The sequence below is a fragment of the Punica granatum genome, chromosome 5 (genome assembly GCF_007655135.1).
Source record: "Punica granatum isolate Tunisia-2019 chromosome 5, ASM765513v2, whole genome shotgun sequence".
Classification (NCBI taxonomy): Eukaryota; Viridiplantae; Streptophyta; class Magnoliopsida; order Myrtales; family Lythraceae; genus Punica; species Punica granatum.
The window spans coordinates 2,516,965-2,538,123 of NC_045131.1; the positions used below are offsets into that span (position 1 = coordinate 2,516,965).

General features: G+C 41.1%; 3 protein-coding genes across 3 annotated transcripts; 1 reads left to right on the forward strand and 2 right to left on the reverse strand.

Annotated features, from left to right (window-relative positions):
* Nucleotides 1-451: 451 nt before the first annotated feature.
* On the forward strand, nt 452-12,274 carry LOC116206902 (protein virilizer homolog). Its single transcript, XM_031539740.1, has 29 exons — nt 452-691; nt 899-987; nt 1,109-1,232; nt 1,724-2,383; nt 2,484-2,852; nt 2,937-3,041; nt 3,210-3,392; nt 4,194-4,335; nt 4,414-4,595; nt 4,701-4,786; nt 4,866-4,914; nt 5,033-5,099; nt 5,192-5,278; nt 5,413-5,804; nt 5,890-5,989; nt 6,269-6,402; nt 6,786-6,853; nt 6,928-7,144; nt 7,500-7,715; nt 7,843-7,998; nt 8,103-8,156; nt 8,259-8,470; nt 8,560-8,626; nt 8,845-9,167; nt 9,297-9,426; nt 9,513-10,868; nt 10,948-11,604; nt 11,692-11,763; nt 12,011-12,274. Exons 1-29 carry the CDS (start codon nt 617-619, stop codon nt 12,029-12,031), a joined length of 6,393 nt encoding a protein of 2,130 aa, XP_031395600.1. The 5' UTR covers nt 452-616; the 3' UTR covers nt 12,032-12,274.
* Nucleotides 12,275-12,352: 78 nt separating this feature from the next.
* LOC116206904 (E3 ubiquitin-protein ligase PUB23-like) lies at nt 12,353-13,839 on the reverse strand. Its single transcript, XM_031539741.1, has one exon. The coding sequence runs from the start codon at nt 13,710-13,712 to the stop codon at nt 12,474-12,476; it is 1,239 nt and encodes a 412-aa protein (XP_031395601.1). The 5' UTR covers nt 13,713-13,839; the 3' UTR covers nt 12,353-12,473.
* A 2,923-nt stretch (nt 13,840-16,762) lies between these two features.
* LOC116208722 (E3 ubiquitin-protein ligase PUB24-like) lies at nt 16,763-18,465 on the reverse strand. The gene is made up of 2 exons (XM_031542273.1): nt 17,496-18,465; nt 16,763-17,407 (listed from the first exon to the last, which is right to left on the reverse strand). Exons 1-2 carry the CDS (start codon nt 18,369-18,371, stop codon nt 16,985-16,987), a joined length of 1,299 nt encoding a protein of 432 aa, XP_031398133.1. The 5' UTR covers nt 18,372-18,465; the 3' UTR covers nt 16,763-16,984.
* Between the last annotated feature and the right edge of the window lie 2,694 nt (nt 18,466-21,159).

Genomic DNA, 21,159 nt, shown 5'->3' on the forward strand with positions numbered 1-21,159 from the left:
AAAAAGGCTTGTTTTGTCGCTCGTGTCACTCGTCTTGGAAAATTCATAGACCGAACCATAAGAACTTGTTTCTAAGAAAACCGAAGTTCTAGCTTTCGAAACAAATTTACTGCGAGCCTTGACAGCATGTCTTGACGGCGTGCTATTCATTACTTTACTTTCGAAACAAAATTACTGCAAGATCATCTATCACAGCGTGAAAACTTTTCGTGTTCTTTTATTTTCTTTTTTTGGTTATATTAGATAATAGGCCCATGGGCCGCAAATGAGGAAAAAAAAACAAAAACAAAAAACAAACTGTCAGCCGTTAGCCGTTAGCAGATGCAAACAAAACACGAACCATCGGATTCGGGCTGTCGCTCCTAACTGAACTGGGCCGAGTTTTCAAGCCGGCCCGTCAAAGGTCCAAGACGACCATTCTCTCTCCTCTTCGGCTCTTCCCTCTCTCCTCTCTATCTCTCTCTCTGCGCCCTGTGAGCTGAACGGAGAGGAAGCGTCCCGAGTTTAACGTCGGCTCTGATTCGGTGGGGGAATCCCGCGGAGCCCTAGGACCCACCGGAAGAGCTGAACATGCACTAAAGTTCTCAAACAACCTAAGTAAGCTCCGACAGCAGACATGGGCAGACCCGAACCTTGCGTGCTATTCGCCCAGACATTCGTCCACCCCCACCTCGACGAGTACGTTGACGAGGTGACTTCCCGCCGTCCCTTTGACGTTTTTCCTCGCCTACTTGTTCATCTGTTTCATCACAGAACCTCTAATGTTATTGAATGAACTCTCTTGAAAGCTTTCTCAGTTCAGTTTCAGCTGCTGCTCACTGTGTTAATTTCGAGCAATCGTGATGTCTTACTTTCTCTTAATCTTCCGTTTGGAATGGCATTTTGTTTCTGTCTTCAGGTGCTGTTTGCTGAACCCGTAGTCATCACTGCCTGTGAGTTTCTCGAGCAGAGCGCACCCTCGGCTTGTCAATCTGTAGCACTCGTCGGGTATGTGCTCCTTTTACTACTGCAATGTAAAGTTCGAAACTTTATGTCGCATTCGCGGTCTTTGATTGTGGGAAAAAGTCCTTTTAAACCATAGGACTGAAATTCCAATTCCTCTATGCAGGGCAACTTCACCTCCATCATTTGCTGTGGAAGTGTTCGTTCAATGCGAGGGCGAGACAAGGTTTAGGCGTCTCTGCCAGCCCTTTTTGTATTCTCATTCTTCTTCAAATGTGCTCGAAGTCGAGGTACCAAGTGATCAAGCACCACCAAATTGCATTGCAAAATTTTAATGCATTCATCTTTTTATTGTTTGATCCATGAGTTGCTACTGCAGGCTATAATGTAGGTTTTAGGAATAGTCAATTCACAGATTAGCTGTTTGAAGAGCCATAAATTTAGCTGAAAGTTTGATCCCTTTTTGGCCTGATCATAGTCGCAGATGCAAACTTCTTGTACAATGTTGCTTTTCTTATCTGATTGGACCAATCTGTGCAGTTGCTCGCTGGTTTAGTTGCTACCACATCTCCTTGTTACTAAGACTAATTAAGGGGTTTATATTCAGGTTTCATAGGTTGTACTTTTTGCTTTTAAGAAGGATCTAGCCATATGCATGACTTCCCCACATTTGTAAAACATTTGCTGTTTGGCAGCAATGTATATACTGTAAATGCCTTATCAGATGTAGGTGCTAACTTGGCAATCTTTTATATTCTTTTTGTTTTTATTTTTTGTGCAGGCTGTGGTAACTAACCATCTGGTTGTACGGGGCAGCTATCGCAGTCTAAGCCTAGTAGTTTATGGGAACACAGCAGAGGACCTTGGCCAGTTCAATATAGAATTTGATGATAGCTCTTTGACAAATATAGTTAGTTCGGTTGAGGGAAATCTCGAGGATCTTCCTTTGCCCCTACATTCTACTAATTTCACAAATGATGAATTCGTGTGCTCTCTGCACGCATTGCCTCAGTCTGTTAGTGTTCTGGACATATCTGTTGAGGTTAAGCAACTTCTGCAATTAGTACTAAAGATACTAGAAGTTGGGGAACATGGGGATGCCGCATCTAAGGTTGTGGGTGCTGTATTATCAGCTGGTTCTGCTTATATCTCTCATGATTTATCTAGCGCAATCATCAATCAGAAAACTCTTAGTTGGGGCAGATCCAAAGACAGCAGGGAGCTGCAAACAGCTATCAGTGAGTCCAAAAGAGAGCTTCTTGAGCTCTATAAAGTTGTTCAGCATGAATCAGGAGATATGCTGGCAGAGTCATCAATTGGATCCTCTTTACTTGAGAATGATGATCATCAAGTTACTTCAAAGCTTTTGGTAGATATGTTTCATCGACATTTCCAATTTGAAAATGATTCCCGTATTGTTGGACATCCCTCGCTCTCAAAGGTGAGTGGCTTTTCTTCTTCATGTTATGTACCTGCTGGAAATTATATTGGCTGAATGGGATCTGATTCAATGTTTCTGATTTCATATTGTTGATTATCAGAGCAAGAATGTCTTCTTGTGGTTGAGTGTGGCTCTTCTGCTGTGCTCTAGTAGAGAGAGCTGCTTTCACTTTGTCAATGAGGGTGGAATGGAGCAACTTACACGAGTATTCTGCCATCAATTGCAAAATTCGGCTGCTACTGTGTTGCTTCTCCTAGGAGTCATGGAGCAGGCAACTCGTCATTCAATTGGATGTGAAGGCCTTTTGGGTTGGTGGCCTCGTGAAGATGAAAATATCCCATTGGGTATAAGTGAAGGTTATAGTCAGCTGTTGAAGTTGTTACTGCAAAAGCCACGTCATGATGTGGCTTCCCTTGCAAGTTACGTTCTTCGCCGTCTTAGAACTTATGAAGTTGCATCAAGATATGAGGTGTGCTTTTATTGCTGTTACATGCTTGCTTGATGTCTTATAGATGTTCATTTGACATATGATTTCCTGAATTCTTCGATCCAGTATGTAGTTCTCTCTGTTTTAAGAGGTCTCTCCACTGACGGTATAGTTACCAGCACTTCCATGGATTTGCTTGCCAGTGCCAAATCTCAACTCAAGAATCTTCTGGTAAAGACTAATATTTTTCGGCATTTTGTACTTGATAGCTAGTTCTCTCCTTCTATCTCAGTCTCAAGGGAAATGGAGTTACTTGTAATACTGGATTCTTGTTGTCTTGCTTTTGGGTTTTTACGTGGTATTAGAAGTTGTTTCTTAGTATTTAATACTGCTGAGCAGAAGCTGGTGAAGTCACATGGTCCAATTGAAGATCCTTCTCAAGTAGCTCGTGCATGCCAATCATTGATACTTGGTCAAAATGAAGGGTCGTTGTCATATAAAGCCACCAGTAGCTTGATCACTTGGTCAAGTTCTTTCCTTTTCAATTGGGACGTTGACTCGCATTTGCTGACCCTTCTCAAGGTAACTTATATATCAGCATTTTTATTTTATTTTAATTGGATATAGAATAGCAATTATTCTTCTACCACATGGAAACTTAGCAAATAGGTGTGAACTATGACGCCAAGGGAAGGAATTCAGTTGGTTAATTGCTACTCCTTTGACTTCTTGGGTTGTGCTTGACCAAGAACATAGTTGGGCTCTAATTTGGTTGAAAATACCTATCCTCAACTTTTTGAGTTTTATGCATTATTGCTAACAGTTCTTAATTTTAATGCATGTATCAGAAATGATGGGCTTCTAGGCATTGTCCTTTGTAATATTTTATAGTTAAGGAGTTTTCTTATATAGGCGGGTCACTTTCGTTGGGTGGGAAAGTCATGGCCTTGGCCTCTATTTAAGGTTGCTAGTGTGGAAGGTTAAGAATTAACAGGTAAAATCTTTGGATGCATAGTTCAGTTATAAGTCTGATGTTTTGGGTTACTTTTCTCATGTATACATGTGCTCATTTAGGGCCACGAAGGCAATTGACCTTTGAATTAAGAATACTAGTATGCCACACCTTTTTTCCTCTCTGTTCTCTCTCTACTATCCATTCTGTCTAAACTAGGTTTCCTGGCTCTTCATATTTGCTAAGTTATCTTAATAATACTTAGTTGGAAAGCAGCACAGTTCTGCTCAGTTCCAACGCAGAGATCTTGTTTGTTATAAAATCTTTGAGTATTAAGTGAACCTTGTTGCTGGCAAAATTTCTTTTAGTTGGATTTTAGATGAATTCTTTTTACTATGCATTGCTAATGTTGACTTTGATATATGGTGTAGGAGAGGGGATTTTTGCCTTTGTCTGCTGCATTGTTGTCCTCTTCAGAATTGCGTTCAGAAGTGGGACATACAATGTACTTATACATGGATATAACATTTTCCATTGGTGCAATAATTTTTTCACTGCTCCTTTCTCGTTCAGGTATAGTCTCTCATACCTCTGAGATAATTTTTCATCAATGTTGGGATTCTTTGGATTTACATTTATAATGCTTTGCAGGTTTACTTTTTCTTGCGCATCAGGCTGAACTTTCTGCCATGTTAATTCAGGCCCTTAAGGGTGCTGATTCTAAGAAAAAGGATGACTGCCTTCCACTTCGATATGCATCCAATTTAATATCTAAAGGTTTCTTCTGTGGGCCCCGTGAAGTTGGAATGATTCTTGAGATGCATCTTAGAGTGGTCAGTTTTAACTTTCTGAGCATGTTAGCAGTAAATTTCTTCTGTGTTTTCGCTTTTCTTTTTCATCTCTGATGACTAAATATGTTGGTTGCTTTCTTTATATAGATTAATGCGATTGATCATTTGCTGATATCGGCGCCACAATCTGAAGAGTTTCTGTGGGTTCTGTGGGAACTTTCCGCCTTTTCTAGGTGAAAAGAACTTTTTAAATTGGTTCTTCTGGGCTTATAGAACGTAAGTATGATACAAAACTTGGCTCATGATTTGCAGATCTGACTCTGGTCGTCAAGCCTTACTTGTTCTTGGACATTTTCCAGAGGTAAGATCTGGCAAATGTTGTTATTTCCAATTGATGCCATATTTTGTACTTATTTAGCTGTCTGTTATGCTACTTGGTCCCTTTATCTGTTAAAACCTGATCTTCTGTTGCTTTTTAGGCTATTTCAGTACTGATTGAAGCATTGCAGTCCGTCAAGGAACTAGAGCCTGTCGCAAAGACAACAGGTACCCAACATATAGAATGACGAAACTTAGCTGCTGCAAATAATATTTTGTTTATTTAATGGGTTAAACCTGGATGGAAATTGTCTTTTCAGGAGCTTCACCTTTGGATGTTGCAATCTTTCACTCAGCAGCAGAGATTTTTGAGATCATTGTTACGGATACCATTGCATCTTCTTTAGGTTATGATAAACACACTTTTTTGTCCTTGATTTTTATTTCTATTTTTTGTATATCCTTTTCTGTACATGGATTTGCACCATTTTGGTTCTTTCACAGGCATAATTTGATCCGATACTGATGCCCAATTTTTCAGGTTCTTGGATTGGATATGCAGTTGACTTGCACAGAGCTCTGCATTCCTCGTCGCCAGGGTCCAATAGAAAAGATGCTCCTACTCGGCTTTTGGAGTGGATTGATGCTGGGGTGGTTTATCACAAAAACGGGGCCATTGGTCTGTTGCGCTATGCTGCTGTATTAGCTTCAGGAGGAGATGCTCACTTAACATCAACTAGTATTCTAGTCTCAGATCTGATGGATGTTGAGAATGCCATTGGAGATTCTTCTGGGGTTTCTGACCTTAATGTCCTGGAGAATCTTGGAAAAATAATCTCAGAGAAGACATTTGATGGAGTGGTACTCCGCGACAGTGCTGTGGCACAGCTTATTACAGCAATTCGGATTCTGGCATTCATTTCTGAAAACTCCGTATGTCCTCACCTTGCTGTATGGTGCATAAAATATCTTTCACCATTATATAATCTAATAGGCTCAATATACATTCTTTGTGTAGACTGTTGCTGCAGAGCTGTATGATGAGGGTGCCATCACAGTTGTGTACGCAGTTTTAGTCAACTGCAGATTCATGCTTGAGAGGTCCTCAAACAGCTATGGTAAGCTAATACTTTTAAGTACATAAGCCAAAGGTCACGGCTCATTATTAAATTTCTAAGATGATGCCTGAGTTTGATTTGACTCCTAGAATACCTGCTTTATTTGAAGTTAGCAAGCATCTCTGATACAGATGGTCAATTGTAGTAGCAAAAGCATGTTTCCTAGAAGAAGCAAAAGCAGAAATTGTAATCAAGAGTCATGTGGAATATGAATAGGAACGTTTGATGAATGAATGATATGTAACAATAATTTCTCACATTTCTCTACTTTTTGAGCAGATTACCTTGTTGATGATGGAACTGAATGTAACTCTACATCAGATTTACTGTCGGAACGAAATCGCGAGCAGAGTTTGGTGGATCTCTTAGTTCCTTCCATGTTATTGCTGATCACCCTTCTGCAGAAATTACAGGTGCATTACGTTCAAACTTCATATGTTGATTCCCATCTTCTCAAAATTCCTGGTTGGATATAAGACAAGTTGATCTGTTGCACTTGTTTCTATTTGATCTTAGACACACTGAATGTCTCATTTCTTTCTAGCACCCCATTTCATCAGAATAAGATCCGGTTATTTTCCTGTAGTATCAGTAGTATAATGAAGGCAACAATATCAATAATTGATTGATACTGGATGCTTGTCAGTTAGGTTGAAAGTATTAACTTCTAAGAGATTGCAGTCTTCTGTGTGTGTGTGTGTGTGTGTTTCTTTCTTTTTTTCTTTTTTTTTTCTTTTTAAATTCTGAACTAGCATATTATCCTTTCATCTAGAACTGACACATACTTTCTTTTTAGGAAGCAAATGAGCAGCACAGAAATACAAGGTTAATGAATGCGCTACTGAGATTGCATCGGGAAGTAAGGTACATAAAAATCTTTTGTTGCGACAATCAGTAGTTTATGATGTTCATCTATTGAGTGGTTATTTTGATTGCAGCCCCAAGTTAGCTGCTTGTGCTGCAGATCTATCCTCTCCATATCCCGATTCTGCCCTAGGATTTGAAGCTGTGTGCCATCTCATTGTGTCTGCACTTGCTTATTGGACGGTTTTTGGGTGGACTCCTGGCCTCTTCCACTCCCTGTTAACTAATGTTGAAGCCACTTCCCTGATGGCCTTGGGCCCTAAGGGAACCTGCAGTCTGCTCTGTCTTCTGGTAAGCAGCCCCGAGATCTTTTGGTACATCAGTCAGAGTTAGGGGCACGGTTATTGGAAGTTCCATGGCCTTACTCCTGATCAAAGGATGAGTAATGTGGACACTCAATAGGTAGAAAGCGTCAGGGAAAGCAGAAAATACTGTTCTACTTGGCGTAATGCATACCCATTAAAGAAGTTCCCCTTTTGCTACTTTATCCTGCTCTTAGACTACCCCCTTGATCTATCAACTGCTGCATCATTTTTCGGTATACCAAGATGTGTTTCAACTTTTATATTTCATTCTCATGTTGCTGCATTGATCTTTTAAGTGCAATTACTGACTATTCATTTGTTGGATCCATATGCACCACAAGAATGATTTGTTTCCTGAAGAAGGTGTATGGCTTTGGAAGAATGGCATGCCTTTATCGAGTGCCCTCAGAACTTTGGCTGTTGGGACAATATTGGGACCTCACAAGGAAAGAGAGGTCTCCTGGTATCTGAAGCCGGAACATCATGAGAAGGTGCTTTCGCAATTGATTCCGCACCTTGGCAAAATTGCAGAAATTATCCAACATTATGCCATTTCTGTAAGTATATTTTTCTCATATTATGTTGGAATTCTTCCCCTTAATCTAGTTGTGGAGGGTCGGGTTAGGTTGATAATAGATGCTTCCCTTACATTAATTCCATTTTTGATCACCTGACTTGCAACAGGCACTGGCTGTGATACAAGACATGCTAAGACTTTTTATCGTTCGTGTTGCATGTCAAAAAATCGAAAATGCTTCTATCCTACTCCGCCCAATATTTTTGTGGATTCATGAGAATGTCTCGAACTTAGCATTTCCATCTGAAATCGATGCTTACAAGGTGATATACTTGAACAACTCCAACTTCTGTTTTGGGCCTCATTACATTTTTGCTCAACTCTTTCGAGCTGGAACTCATTCATGGACATTTTTTTTCCCTTCCAGATTTACAGATATCTTGATTTTCTCGCTAGCTTGATAGAGCATCCACAGACTAAGGTTTCTTTCTCAGCTTCTATCTTTCTTACTCCTGCTTAACTTTTTTCCTCTTCCACTTTCTAGTCTGCTGGTTTTATGAGCTATTTCCCCATTTTTTATCAGGCTCTCTTGTTGAAGGAGGGAATCATTCAGGTTTTGGAGAAAGTCATGGAAAGGTGTTTGGATTCCCTTGATTTAGAAGGGAAAGAGTTTCCTGAGAACAATAATTCGGCTGATCTTGGTTTTACCGTGTTTAGTTGGTGCCTCCCTGCATTAGAGTCAATGTCACTGCTCTGTAGCTCTAGAAAACTACAATACTCTGGGAGAACTGATTTGTGAGTTCACTGCCTTAATCTGGATTGACGTCTTCTTTTTCTTCCATAAGAAATTTAAGCTCACCTGTTTCAGCTCCACTATTGATTAGGCAAAATCTCGATTTAACTGCTGGAGATTGTGGATTGATTATACCCTTCCTTCTCAAGTTTTTCCAGGTAACTGCTTCTCCCTCTACCTAACTTTTTATTTTTATTTTTATTTTTTGGCTTGAAGTAACATTCCTTCTTGTTATGTGACCCAAGTCATTTACGACACAAAATTATTACTGTATAAATGACATGTTATATCCTAGGATGTATTTTTCTAGTTATTAGCACTTCTGTTAATATTAATCATCTTATTACTGCTGATGGAGAGCTTCCTTGCTTTCTAGGTCTTACCAAGAGGTAAAGAGTTGGTGGCTTGTGTCAGAGCTTTCAAAGAATTGGTTTCTTGCGCTGAAGGTCGCAAGGCTTTCTTGGACACTTTCTCTTACGTCCACTCCGATGGTGAAGTGCATGAACAGAAGAACGTATGTGAAAGTAATCCAAATAATGAACCCAGGGGTTCACGGTGGACAAGGCCTCCCCCCTTGTTGTGCTGCTGGAAAAAGCTTTTTGATTCGTTCCTTTCGAAGGATGATCTCTCGACATCTTCAGTGGAGGCCATTGATGTATTGTCTGAAGGATGTCTGTCCTTCTGTAGAGATGGGAAAATGTAAGTGTGTTTCTGCGTCTGTTGGGTGCTTAAAATTGATTTTGTACGATATAGAAAGTTTATCATAATGTGATGATGCGCATCCCTTGGCGCTCAGTTATTCAACAAACTTGATGTCTTATGGACCAGATTAAACTTGAGAGGCTTTGCTGTAATGAAGTATCTATTCGGGCTCTCGGAAGATGTAAACATGGGGGGTGATTCTCTCGAAGAAAACATGGATTACGTAAAGGCGGTAACTACTGTTTTGAATTCCAAGGTAAAAAGACTCGTAAATTTACAAATTGCTTATTCATTGCCTGACTATTCTGTGTAAAACTAGCTGATAGTTTGTGTGAAATATAGGTTGCGGTGTCGGCAAACTCATTGCTAGGGCTACTGCAGAAACCTACTGGCACCGTTGATACGGCTGACATATTTTCCTCTGAAGCTCCTACTGCGCCATCAAATGACATTTTTTCTTCGTCAAAGATTAATCTGATGGGAGATAGGAGTTCTGACAAGTCTGAAGATTTCCTTAAGATGGGAGGACTTTTGGACAAGTTCCTGTGGGAGTGTCCAGAAAACATGCCCGACAAGGGTGGAGCTCTTCCTGCAAAAAGGAAGCTGACATCGATGGAAGCCCTAGGAAGACGTGGCCGAGGAGAAAACTCACCCACAGACATCTCAGCCTCAAGTTCGTTTGCCCGTGGGTCTGGCCCATCTTCTGCACCCCCAGGTCCCACACGCAGGGATACCTTTCGGCTGCGGAAACCAAACACAAGCAGGCCACCCTCTATGCACGTTGACGACTATGTGGCGAGGGAGAGGAATGTTGATGGTGGAACTGATGTAATTGCGATTCCACGGGCCGGATCCTCAAGCGGGAGGCCCCCGTCCATTCATGTGGATGAGTTCATGGCTCGACAGAGAGAGCGTCAGAACTCTCTTACGACGGCAGTTGTGGGGGAGGCAGTTACCCAACTGAAGGCTTCAACTCCAGCTCTAGCTCAGAGTGGTGAAGCTGAGGAAGCGAGAGTAAGCAAGAAGGAGCTGAAGGCCACTACGGATCTAGATGATGATATCAATATCGTCTTTGACGGTGAAGATTCTGAACCCGATGATAAGTCTTTATTTCCTCAGTTGGATGAGAACTTGAACCAGTCTGCCCCAGCAATTCTTGATCAGAACTCTCCTCGTTCCATTGTTGAAGAGACTGAAAGTGACGTTCAGGAGAGCGGTCAATTCTCTCGTATGGGGACACCAGTGGGGTCCAACGCTGATGAGAACAACAATGTTCAAAGCGAGTTCTCATCAAGGATGTCTGCTGCTTCACGTGTGGTGGAAAAGCGGTTGACCCGAGAACCAAGCATTACTTCAGAGAAGAAGTTTGATCAACCCAGTGATCAGAAGGATGCAATGGCAGCAAATAGCTCAGGTTTTTCAGCGTCCATGTATCCATCATCAGGACGGGGACGAACAGATTCAAGGATGAGCCCACAAATATCGTACCCAAAACAAAGCCCACAACATTCAGCGAGTAATTTGCCAATTGGTGGGGGACAACAAGGACCAGCCTATGACCAGAAATATTTGCAGAGCCAACCACCTTTACCTCCGATGCCACCTCCACCAACATTGATGCCTCAGTCATCTGATTCAGTTCCTCCTCAATCTAACCTCATGATGGATGGGCAGCAGGCTGTCCCTTCTCCATATCAGGTAATAAACTCTGAAACCCTATTGCTTTGGTCTCGGGGAAGGGTATTCAGTGTTAATCCCTTTTTTGTATTTTGGGCAGGTTCCATCAGATTATTTACCTGTTCGACCACCGCTTCCTCCTACGCCACCCCCATTTTTGTCGAGTCCTTATAACATAAAACCTTCGACCCTGCAACCTTCTCTCTATGGTCAGACAAGTGCTGGAACAACGGAGTTTGCCCAATCCTCTGCTATCCCGATTCCACATTCCATGGCAGGAACGAGAATTCCTTCCTATCCTCCACCTCAATTAATGACGCCAATGGTTTTTAACCGCCCGGCTTCTGTCCCGATGAACTTCTATGGAAGCTCGCCAATGGATAACCCAACTGTTCAGTCGATGCATTCTCTTCCTCAGCTGCAGCCTCTTCAGCCGCCTCTTATCCCTCCACAGCCACCGCCACATCATATCAGGCCTCCAACTCAGTCTTCTTCACAGCAATCGGACCAAGGGTTATCTATGCCGAGCCCCGTTCCAGTGCAGGCGCATCTAATGCAGCCGCAGATGCTACAACAACAGCCTCAAGTCCCAGCAATTGGCAACGCCTTTTACCAATCGCAGCAGCCTGAGTCTTCACATGCTCAGTTGCGTCAACAAGGGCAGGTTTTGCCTCAGCAAGGCGAAGCTGCATCAAGCCAGCAGAAAGATTCGGGTGTATCACTGTCCGATTATTTCAAATCTACGGAAGATATCCAGGTACGGGTGCAGGCACTGCTAAAGAGTTGCTTAATGTCAAAGCTTATATATGTTTGATATGCGACTGCTTTGGTTGTCATTTGGCAGGCTTTGTTGAGCGACCGAGAGAAGCTTTGCCAGCTTTTGGAGCAGCACCCAAAGCTCATGCAGATGCTTCAGGTCTATTTCTCTCCTCGGGCAACTTCTTTACTTCCTTAAATTGTAGGTTAAACAAATTAGGCACGGTGCAATAGTTGTACGAGGAAAGAGAAAGAACCAGATAGATTTCTTTCTAAAGTTCTCAGTCGCAAACTTGTTAAATGATCATAATTCGATGCAGATTGCAGCCTTTAGTCCTTTGTCTGATCATCTGAATGTTCAGATTCCATTAACGATCTAGCTGATGTATGTGCTGATGGTTTAACAGGAAAGGTTGGGCCAGCTGTAACCCGTAGAGGTTTTTGCTCTCGTGAAGTCGGGAGTTGGATCAGCTGCCGAGCTGAAATCCCTCCCCTCGACATGTTTCACCTCGTGTTCGTGAACTAGCCATGGGAGAACAATACGTACTCTCAAGAGGCTTGTTGCACTTGGAACTCATAGTGTTGTATGTCCATTATTGTCCATGAAACTTGTACATATGTACAATTTTGTCTCCAATTATCTAGAACTTCACGAGCCCATATTTGTACTATGCATACGTATTTATTTAGTCCGATGCCCCTGATATATATATACATATAGGTTCGTATAAATATATATACACGTGTAGTTGCTGAAACATTAAAATTGGGTCTAATTTGCAAGCGTAATCTCTTTACATATTTGAATTGGAAAGAATCATGTACATTCAGAAACCCTAGAGGGATCTCCTAAAAACCTAAGTCATTTTATCAATTCGGATACCAGGAAAGCAAACTTCGAGGTACACAAGGCGAGTTATTCCATGTTCGGGCATTCATCCGAAGTATTTCCGTTGCGGTCTCCTTCGTCCTGCTGCTGCACTCGACCTGAAGGACGAGGCACAGTTTTGTCACAACCCCGACCTGCAACATCTCCTCCAAAACCCGAGGTGTCCCCGAGAACCTTGAGACAGACAGTAGGATCCTGACTGCCCTCTCGCTGGCCGCGTGCGAGACCCGAAGTATCTTCTTGGACACGACTGCAATCCCCGCCTCGTGGCTCAGCAGCTCGGCCCTTCCCTCTGCACTCCGGCACAAGATGTCCATCGCAGTTAGCACCATCTCACAGACCCTGATGTGCTCGGAGGCCAGACTGTTGTGCTCGAGGAGGAGCTCCAAGAGGACAGGCATTGCCCCAGCTGCCACGACCTTGATTCGGTTGCGGCCCAACGGGCTGAGATGGATGAGGAGCTTCAGCGCAGCCTTCGTGGCCCGCTGAGAGATACGGTCGCGCAACACCTGCACAACCTCCGTGAAGAGCCAGTCTGCTAGGCAAGTGAGTTGAGCCGGTTCAGCTACTTCGAGCATTTTATTTAGGAGCATTACTGCATAGGCACGCGAGTCGTAGGTCCCGGTTTGCATGATTATCGCCAGTGACTCGACAATCTCGACATCGACGATGTTCCTGAGCTTGGCTTCAGAGACGTGGAGACTGTAAAGTACGCTCAATGCTTCATCAATCAGCGGTGTAACCAGTCCATTTCCGCAGGATGCTTCATGAATAACCGAGGCTAGAAACTCGAGGGCACCGGCTGCTTCTATGCAATGTTTGTTCGCGTCACTCTGGGAGGCGATCGACTTTAGCCTCCTGAGACAGCCTAGCTTCGTCTGGGGTGACTTGGCGGCGTCCCGGATGAGCTTGGTTACTTGGGCCCTGCTCACGGGAGGCTTCGGGGTAGGGATCCTCTCTACACCTTTCGAGGCATTGATCACACACCACGACTGGATCAATCTCCGGAGGGTGTGGTTTGGGGTCAGCTCGCAGTCGGGCGGGACCGGCTGCTTGGTGACGGGGCACGTGTGGTTTCTAGAGGAGGCGGAGGAGGAGAACAGCCATCGCTCGATGCTCTCCCGGTTGTAGGTGATCCCGGTGGGGACGGTCACAGGATCGTTCATGATCTCGAGGGAGATCGGGCACAAGAAGTACGAGGGAACTTCGACTTCGTCCATGAGAGACACAGCTAGAGCTAAGGAAATAAGGATCGAGAGCAAGGTATCGTGAGTGAAGACTTGAGAATCTGATGTGAATCAAGTTTGGATAACGGGAAGAGAATATGGCCAAGAGCTTATATACACGTTGAAGCCAAGGAGGTCAAAACACGGAAATATTCAACTTTTCCCCTTTTTCTTTCCTATTTAATAAACACAAGACGCGGGAAAACTTATTAGAGGCGACTTTTCAACTTATATTTTATTGGAGGACAGACAAAAAAATGAGTTATATGGTGACGAGTGAATGAATAGGGGAAAATTGCATGGGCATACGAATGAATGAAACCTATTTGGCTTACCAATAGTACGACGATTTAGTGGCTAAGATTCAAACGTTTCACTTGAATGTTACGAGTTCGAACTTCACTGATGACGTAAAACTCGTCACTATGTGGGTGTACTATGAGATTGTAGTGACCGGCTCATAATACTTGATCCAGTGGGTCTTGGACTTAACTTACTAGTGTCCCGGTGGGGCTGCGGTGATCAAGTTGAGCTAAGTCTCAACAAGCTATGGCAATAGGAACATTCCATGTCGGTCAGATTCCCTTAATTGGGGCAGTCACGGTGAGTTAATAACTCGATTTAGTCTTTTTATCATAAAAAGAAAAACCTCCTTGGCTTTGACTTTCTCTCTCTAGAAAAAAAAATGTCTCTGTCTGTCTGACTGTCTTCCTTCTTCGGTTCTCTCTCATCCCATTCTTAATTCAATTCAAAGCCTCGTGTTCTAACTATGAGCAGAAATTGTCGACGAGAGCAAGTGGGGCAGTGACCAGTGAGTGAAGACATCCTCAACTTTTCTTTCTATGGCAGCTCACCAATTAAGGGGCATGTGGGTTGCGAAGCCATCGTCAGAGATACACGAGTTTTGCTTGATTGAAACTGGATGGTGGCAGTAGAACATGTTTATCGAGAGGATAATTTGTACGCTGATTGGTTGACGAATAATATACTAAAAGGATAAATTCCCTCGTGCATCCCTATAGTTTATAGCGATACTACTATATTTAAAATATGACACTTACCATCTCTTCTTGCGCTCACTTAATGATGATTCAGTTGCCACACAAACAAATTAAAAGAGGGATGATTGGTAAGTATGATAACAATATTTGATTTTACTTAATTATTTTTTTTCTCAATTCAACAACACAATTATTATTTTTTTAACTTTTTCTTTAAATTTTTTCTCATACTTTTTCTTATCTATTATTACAATTAATTTTTTAATATTAAATTCTCTCAACTATTTAATTTTTTTTTTCAATTTTAACACTTTTTCTCAATTCAACAACACAATCATTATTTTTTTTTAATCTTTTTTTTTCAAATTCTATCACGTAATATTTTTCAAGTACATTTGTTTTCGTCTCTTTAAATCAAACTAAATCAAATTTAATTTATTTACCAAACGCTATATAAGTGTCCTATTATAAAAAAAAGAGAGAGAGAGAGCGTCGTTGACATTTTACAAAATCACAGGAGTGCGTGGAATTTATTCTATAGTAAAATCTCTTGTTGATATCAATGCGCTGAGTCTCTGCCCGCTCGCACATGATCTATTTGTTGTTGAAGGCATATCTCTTCATTATATTACTTAATTTCTAATAAATAATGCATTTGTACATAAACAAATATATGAAAAGGAATAAACTTAGTAAGACAGAGATCATGATGATGACGATGATTGGAGGATTGATTTTGGTACAATCGGTGGACGTCGGCGTTGGATAATATCACGTGCAGTATATGATTTCTCTGTACGATTGCCTGCTAATTGTATGAGAGGATGGTAATCAGAAACACGTGCTGATGAAACCTCTACTTTGTCTCCCACGTGTTAAATAAATAAGAAAGTCAGCGCAGTCAAAGACACCCGCCGCCGAAATATATCGGGACTAAACGACGGCTGTGGCCCATTGTATGGTATTACTGTCAGACTTAGCCGTGTTGTGTCAGCGTTGAAAGCTCAATTGCTTAGCTCAGCTCCCATCTCAGGGCCCATCATGCACTAACCCGGTCCAATGGTTTACTCCCTTCGGCCCATTTATCTGCTGAATCAAAGCACTGGCCCACCCCATCAGCCCAAAACTTTCTAAGAAAGCCAACCTCTTTCATCATTATTTCTCGATTGACTAATAAGTATTATAAATAAAATCTTAAATAATCATTCTTTTTTTGTTTTATTATTTAAATTTTGTTCGTCATAGTTCTTAATTGGCAATCTACTGGCCAAAGGTATTGCACGTATTACACACGCAATTAATTGAGTTGGACTATGTTACGCTAAATCTATCTTTTTGTTGATTTTTCGATTACAAAAGAGATTCATGATCTTATTGCAATGAAATAAAAATTCTGGGAGATGATAGTCCCATCACAAGAATTGAACGTGAAACTTCTTTGTTATTAGGCAAAGCGGTGGTGTGACCGGGGGAGGAGCTCTTGGCAATGATGGCCGAGTTGAACATATTAATTTCGTGAAGGAGGCGCTCGTCGAACAAACATGAGGGAAATGAGGATGATTTCGGTCCGAGTCAAGGGCTTTGATCAAGACCAACATGATACCGAGGGAACGATCCCTCGGCATCTCTGCGTCCTAATCTTTTTTTTTTTTTCGAATTATCGAGGGAAAATCCCCTCCGTAGGTTGCTGGAACTGGAAGTGTTTGCCGCCGACCTATCGTGTCATTTTATTTATTTAAAATTGCCTAGGCCTTACCATGGGATCTTCACTTGGTAAGGTGCCGGTGGACATTCCGCCGGAAATCCGTGGGTAGTCGGAATGTTTTACCGGCGACTTACCGACGGTTTCCTGACGAAATTTTATCGAGGGAGCTTTTCCCTCGGTGAATAAAAGCGAAAATTTTACAGAGGAACTTTTCCCTCTTTCTCCATTTCTCGAACATTCGACTATATAGCTCACAATTCATCATCCGATGGTTCAGTAATCAATCAGCCAACAAAAGATGTTCAGGCACAATCCATACTTAAATGAAATTAAGCGTGCAGATGCGTTCCGCATATATGTATGGAGATAGACATTTAACTTATCGTTAGGGTATACATTTGAGACATCATTCACTGGAATTCCAACGAAATACATACATATATGTGTGTGTGTGTGTATAATGCCAAAATTAACTTGAACAAATCAATCCATATGAAATGTACAACATTCCATGGCGGTAAGAGATGAAATCAGACATTGCAAGGGGGAAAGACGAATCATCACTCGATGAAGTACCTTGTCAAGTGACTTTTCTTGATGCAAGGGTAAATCTTCCACTCTTCCGAGTGCGACCGCAGGATCTCCCGAGCCTTGTTTTTGAGATATGGTGCGCACTGGGATTGAATCACCATACAGAGCTTCGAGACGGCTCCTACCATCAGCATCTCCTGAACCACCAAAGGTGTCCCCGAGAACTTGCTCACGAGCGAAAGGATCATGATTGCACGGTCATCGGCACTCGGCGATACATGCAGAATCCTCTTTGATATCACGGCGATCCCACCCTTGTGGCTGATGAGCTGGGCCCTACCCTCAGCATAGGAGCATAGATGAAACAATATTCCTAATATTAGCTCGGTTGTTCTATTCTCGGGCATGGTAAGTTCTAGCTCAATAAGCTCGAATACTGCTCCGCGTGCTACCTGAAATATGAATCCCCAGAGTTAATCAAATCGAAAGATATGTATATGTAATAGATCCCCGTTGAATCATATTATGTTATGTTCTAACCATTGTGAGGCGGTTCCTTCCCCATTGGCATGAGCTGAGTAAAATATGCAAAGCTGCGTTAAGTCCTTGCATGGCTAAGCACTTTCTGAAGTCCCTTATAGTGCTCAAGATCACGCCGAAAATGTCGGGTTTTAAGCATTCTAACATGGAAGAGTTAGCGGCATCGACCAATCTCTTCAACACCGAGAGTGCGTGAGACCTAATAACGCTCTTGTCGCAATTTTCGGTCCCATGCTCTAAGACCCAGGAAAGCGAATCGATGATCCGATCATTTGCCAAAAGGAGTGCCCTAGCTTCGTCTGGCGGAATCTGGACTAGATTAAGTATGCTGAGGGCTTCTCTGAGACCGGCAGTTCTGGAACTCCCGAAGCAGGCCACGACATACAAGAGCATGGCCTCTGGAGTTCCGGCTTTCACCATGTGCTTCCGGTTCTGTTCATTCTTGGTCGCGAGGGATTCCATGCGGTGGAGCGTGTCGGTTAACCGATCAGGAATGTTATTATTGGGATTTCTCAGGTCCTTGATGAGCTGGTTGAGGGCACGGAACCTGTCGAGTGGGGCCCTTGGGGTCGGGATGCGGTCGATCCCCCGGGAGGCGTTCTGGGTGCACCACAACTGTATGAGGCGGCGGAGTGTGTGGTTTGGGGTGAGGTCGGAATCCTGGGGCAACGGCCTGTTCGTGACAGGGCAATGTGGAGTTACAGTTGTAGTACCCGTTGTGTCGAACAGCCACCGCTCGATGTTCTCCCGGTCGTAGGTGATGCCGGTTATTGCAGTCACAGGGTCTTTCATAATCTCAAGAGAGATCGGGCAGATAAAATACTCAGGAACCTCGACCTCGACCTCGACCTCATCCTCGACGATATCAACATCCATTGAAACTGAAACTGTAGTTACGTATGGCTGCTACACACGCTACGTAATCACTCGGGAGGTCGATTGGTTCTTTCTCGTTTCTAGTTTAACTTTGTTGTTCAATGTTGAAGAATCAAGATGCAAGGAGAAGGAAGCCCTTTGAAATACACATGTTTTTATCTTTATTATTATTTTTTAAAAAAATGTTATATTGAACTATTAATGAAAGGATAATGTAATGAATAATAATGTGTGGGGTCTGGCTTATTATTATTGGTCGGGAGAAATCAGATATTGCGGCGCCTGTTTCAGCTGAAACGACTGACTTCCTTCGAGAAGAGAAATCTTTTTATTAATGAAAGCATCATTCATGGACGACTGACATGGTGGTTCTTTTTTTCGTGGCGATTAGGTTCCTTAAATGTGACAGTTATAATTGGCTAATAATTTAATTTAACCTTTCATTTATAAAAAAAAAGACATGGTGGTATTTTTTTTTAAGACACAATCTAACTAGGTGAAAACTAATTTAGTCAAAATTAAATCGATTCACTTAAAAGTAAATATTTTTTAATTGTGAATTTTTTTATTTATAAAACTTAAAATTTAAATTTTATTTTAAAAAAATAAGAGTAAAATTGATTGAATCAATGTTGATATATATATATATATATATATATATATATATATATATATGTATGTATGATTGGTCTTGTTTTTTTTTTCTAGGGACTGGTCAAATATTCAGAGAAACTGTCGACTTACGCTCTCCTGAAAACAAGCGTTTACTCGTTAATATATTACTCTTTTTTTGTTTCTGTGAACTAATGTACTCCTCTTGGTATTATTATTTTAATTAATTAATAAATATGGATATAAGTTTAATTTCTCGTAAAGGTATCAAATCACACTGATTATATGTGTACATGATTATTAATTCTTTGTTTCATGAAAATCAATTTAATATTTCGTGGAGTCTATTAAAAATTAATAAATATACGCAAATTGGCCACAAAATGATTAGTTATTAGGGTCGATCGCGCAGTCTAAATTTAAATAACGTACGAGTTACTTACATATCAAAAAGAGCAATGGACCACATCATCTACGTCAAAAGGCATTTCATAAATTAAAGCTAAATCAACTTAATTAATAAAGTTCTTTCGATCCGTCATGAACTCCAGTTGATTTCCATCACACAATTTGTTTATTCAGCTTCCATATATATATTGATGTATATGTATATGTATATGTATATGTATATGTATATATATCTTTGGTTATACAGCATCCAAATCTTCCTGCAATATAATGGGCTTGGATTGAACCAAGAACATTGTTCTACTAATGACAAAGTATGCCATTTCTTATTGCATGTTGTAGTTTGATCATGTTATAGATACCGTATTTTATCAGTTTCTAATATATGTAATAAATGAACAGATTCGAGACTGAATCTCTTGGCCAGATCATGAAATTCTGAGGAGTCCCTCCAATTCCCTTCTTCGTCTTCTTCTTCTTCCACATTCTATATTTCTATTACGTATGGCCATGGAGAAATCTCGTTAATATTCAATATATAGCTTACGATCGCGCTGCAACTTACAAATATATATATATATATAGATGTATATATAAAACTAGTAATCTTCTCTAGGATTTCAATCTTTTTTTTCTTTATTATATATAATATATATCACGACTGTACAGAAAGTGATCTCTTTTGTAAAGTTGAGGGTTGCAACATTGTCCAATTTTTGTCTTAAGGTGCAAATTCTTTCTATGCTCAGGCTTTAGACTTTTGAAATAGGTTACCTTGACGTATAAGCACTTGATTGGTGGTTTCCATTATAAGTATCTTTTAGATAATTAATAAAATCAATCAATTATCAATATAGATACGACTTGGAAGACCCTAATTCCTCAAAAAATAAGTTTTCTTTTTCCCGAAATTATTGGGAGAAAAAGCCAAATCTCTGCCACATAGAACACGATCGAAGAAGCATCACTACCATTGAAGTCGTCCGAGTCAACGGTTGAGTCAAAAAGCCGGTCAACGCACTCATAAGCTATATTCGTAGCACATGAATAATAAAGTGGTTGGAACAAGAATTTGATTGATCTTCACTAGTTTTCTAACTTCAATTATAATGGCTCATACCTTCCCCAGCCCTCGCCTGAGATATATAGAAATGATTGATACGATTCCGACGTAAATGTGTTCAAGTGCAAAATCAAGCATCTGTCGTATAAATAAAGTGGACACATGTTCATCACTATCGATCAAAAAGACTAGTGATCAGGATAATACACGGTACTTAGTCATAAGATAAGGCTCATGCTCACTTCAAAGCAACTCCACTAGTTTCGAGGCATCCATGTATGTTGCTGTGAAGAGATGTCCCGTCTAGATGATCTTTATTCAAAAGTTAACATGGTACCGATATTACACTTTTTTTTTTATTTAATAATTTTGCAGCGAGAAGGAGCTCACGATGAATAGATTCAATACTGAATTATACTACACGAAAGGCCCTCACTCGTACGCGAGTTAGAGTCTTTTTTTATTCATATAAAAAAAAAAGTGATCACTCTTGGAAAGGCCATGCAGATAATATACTTTTATTGTGGCTTATGAAATAGTAGTAGTAGTAATAATAATAATGATAATAATAGTAACCATCACAACAATTATACCCCCAGCAATTATCCCATTTGATAATGGGTTTACAAAGTAGTAATAATAATAATAGTAATAAAAGATGACCCAACAATTGTATGATATATAGTTAGCAATACAATCAAAGTA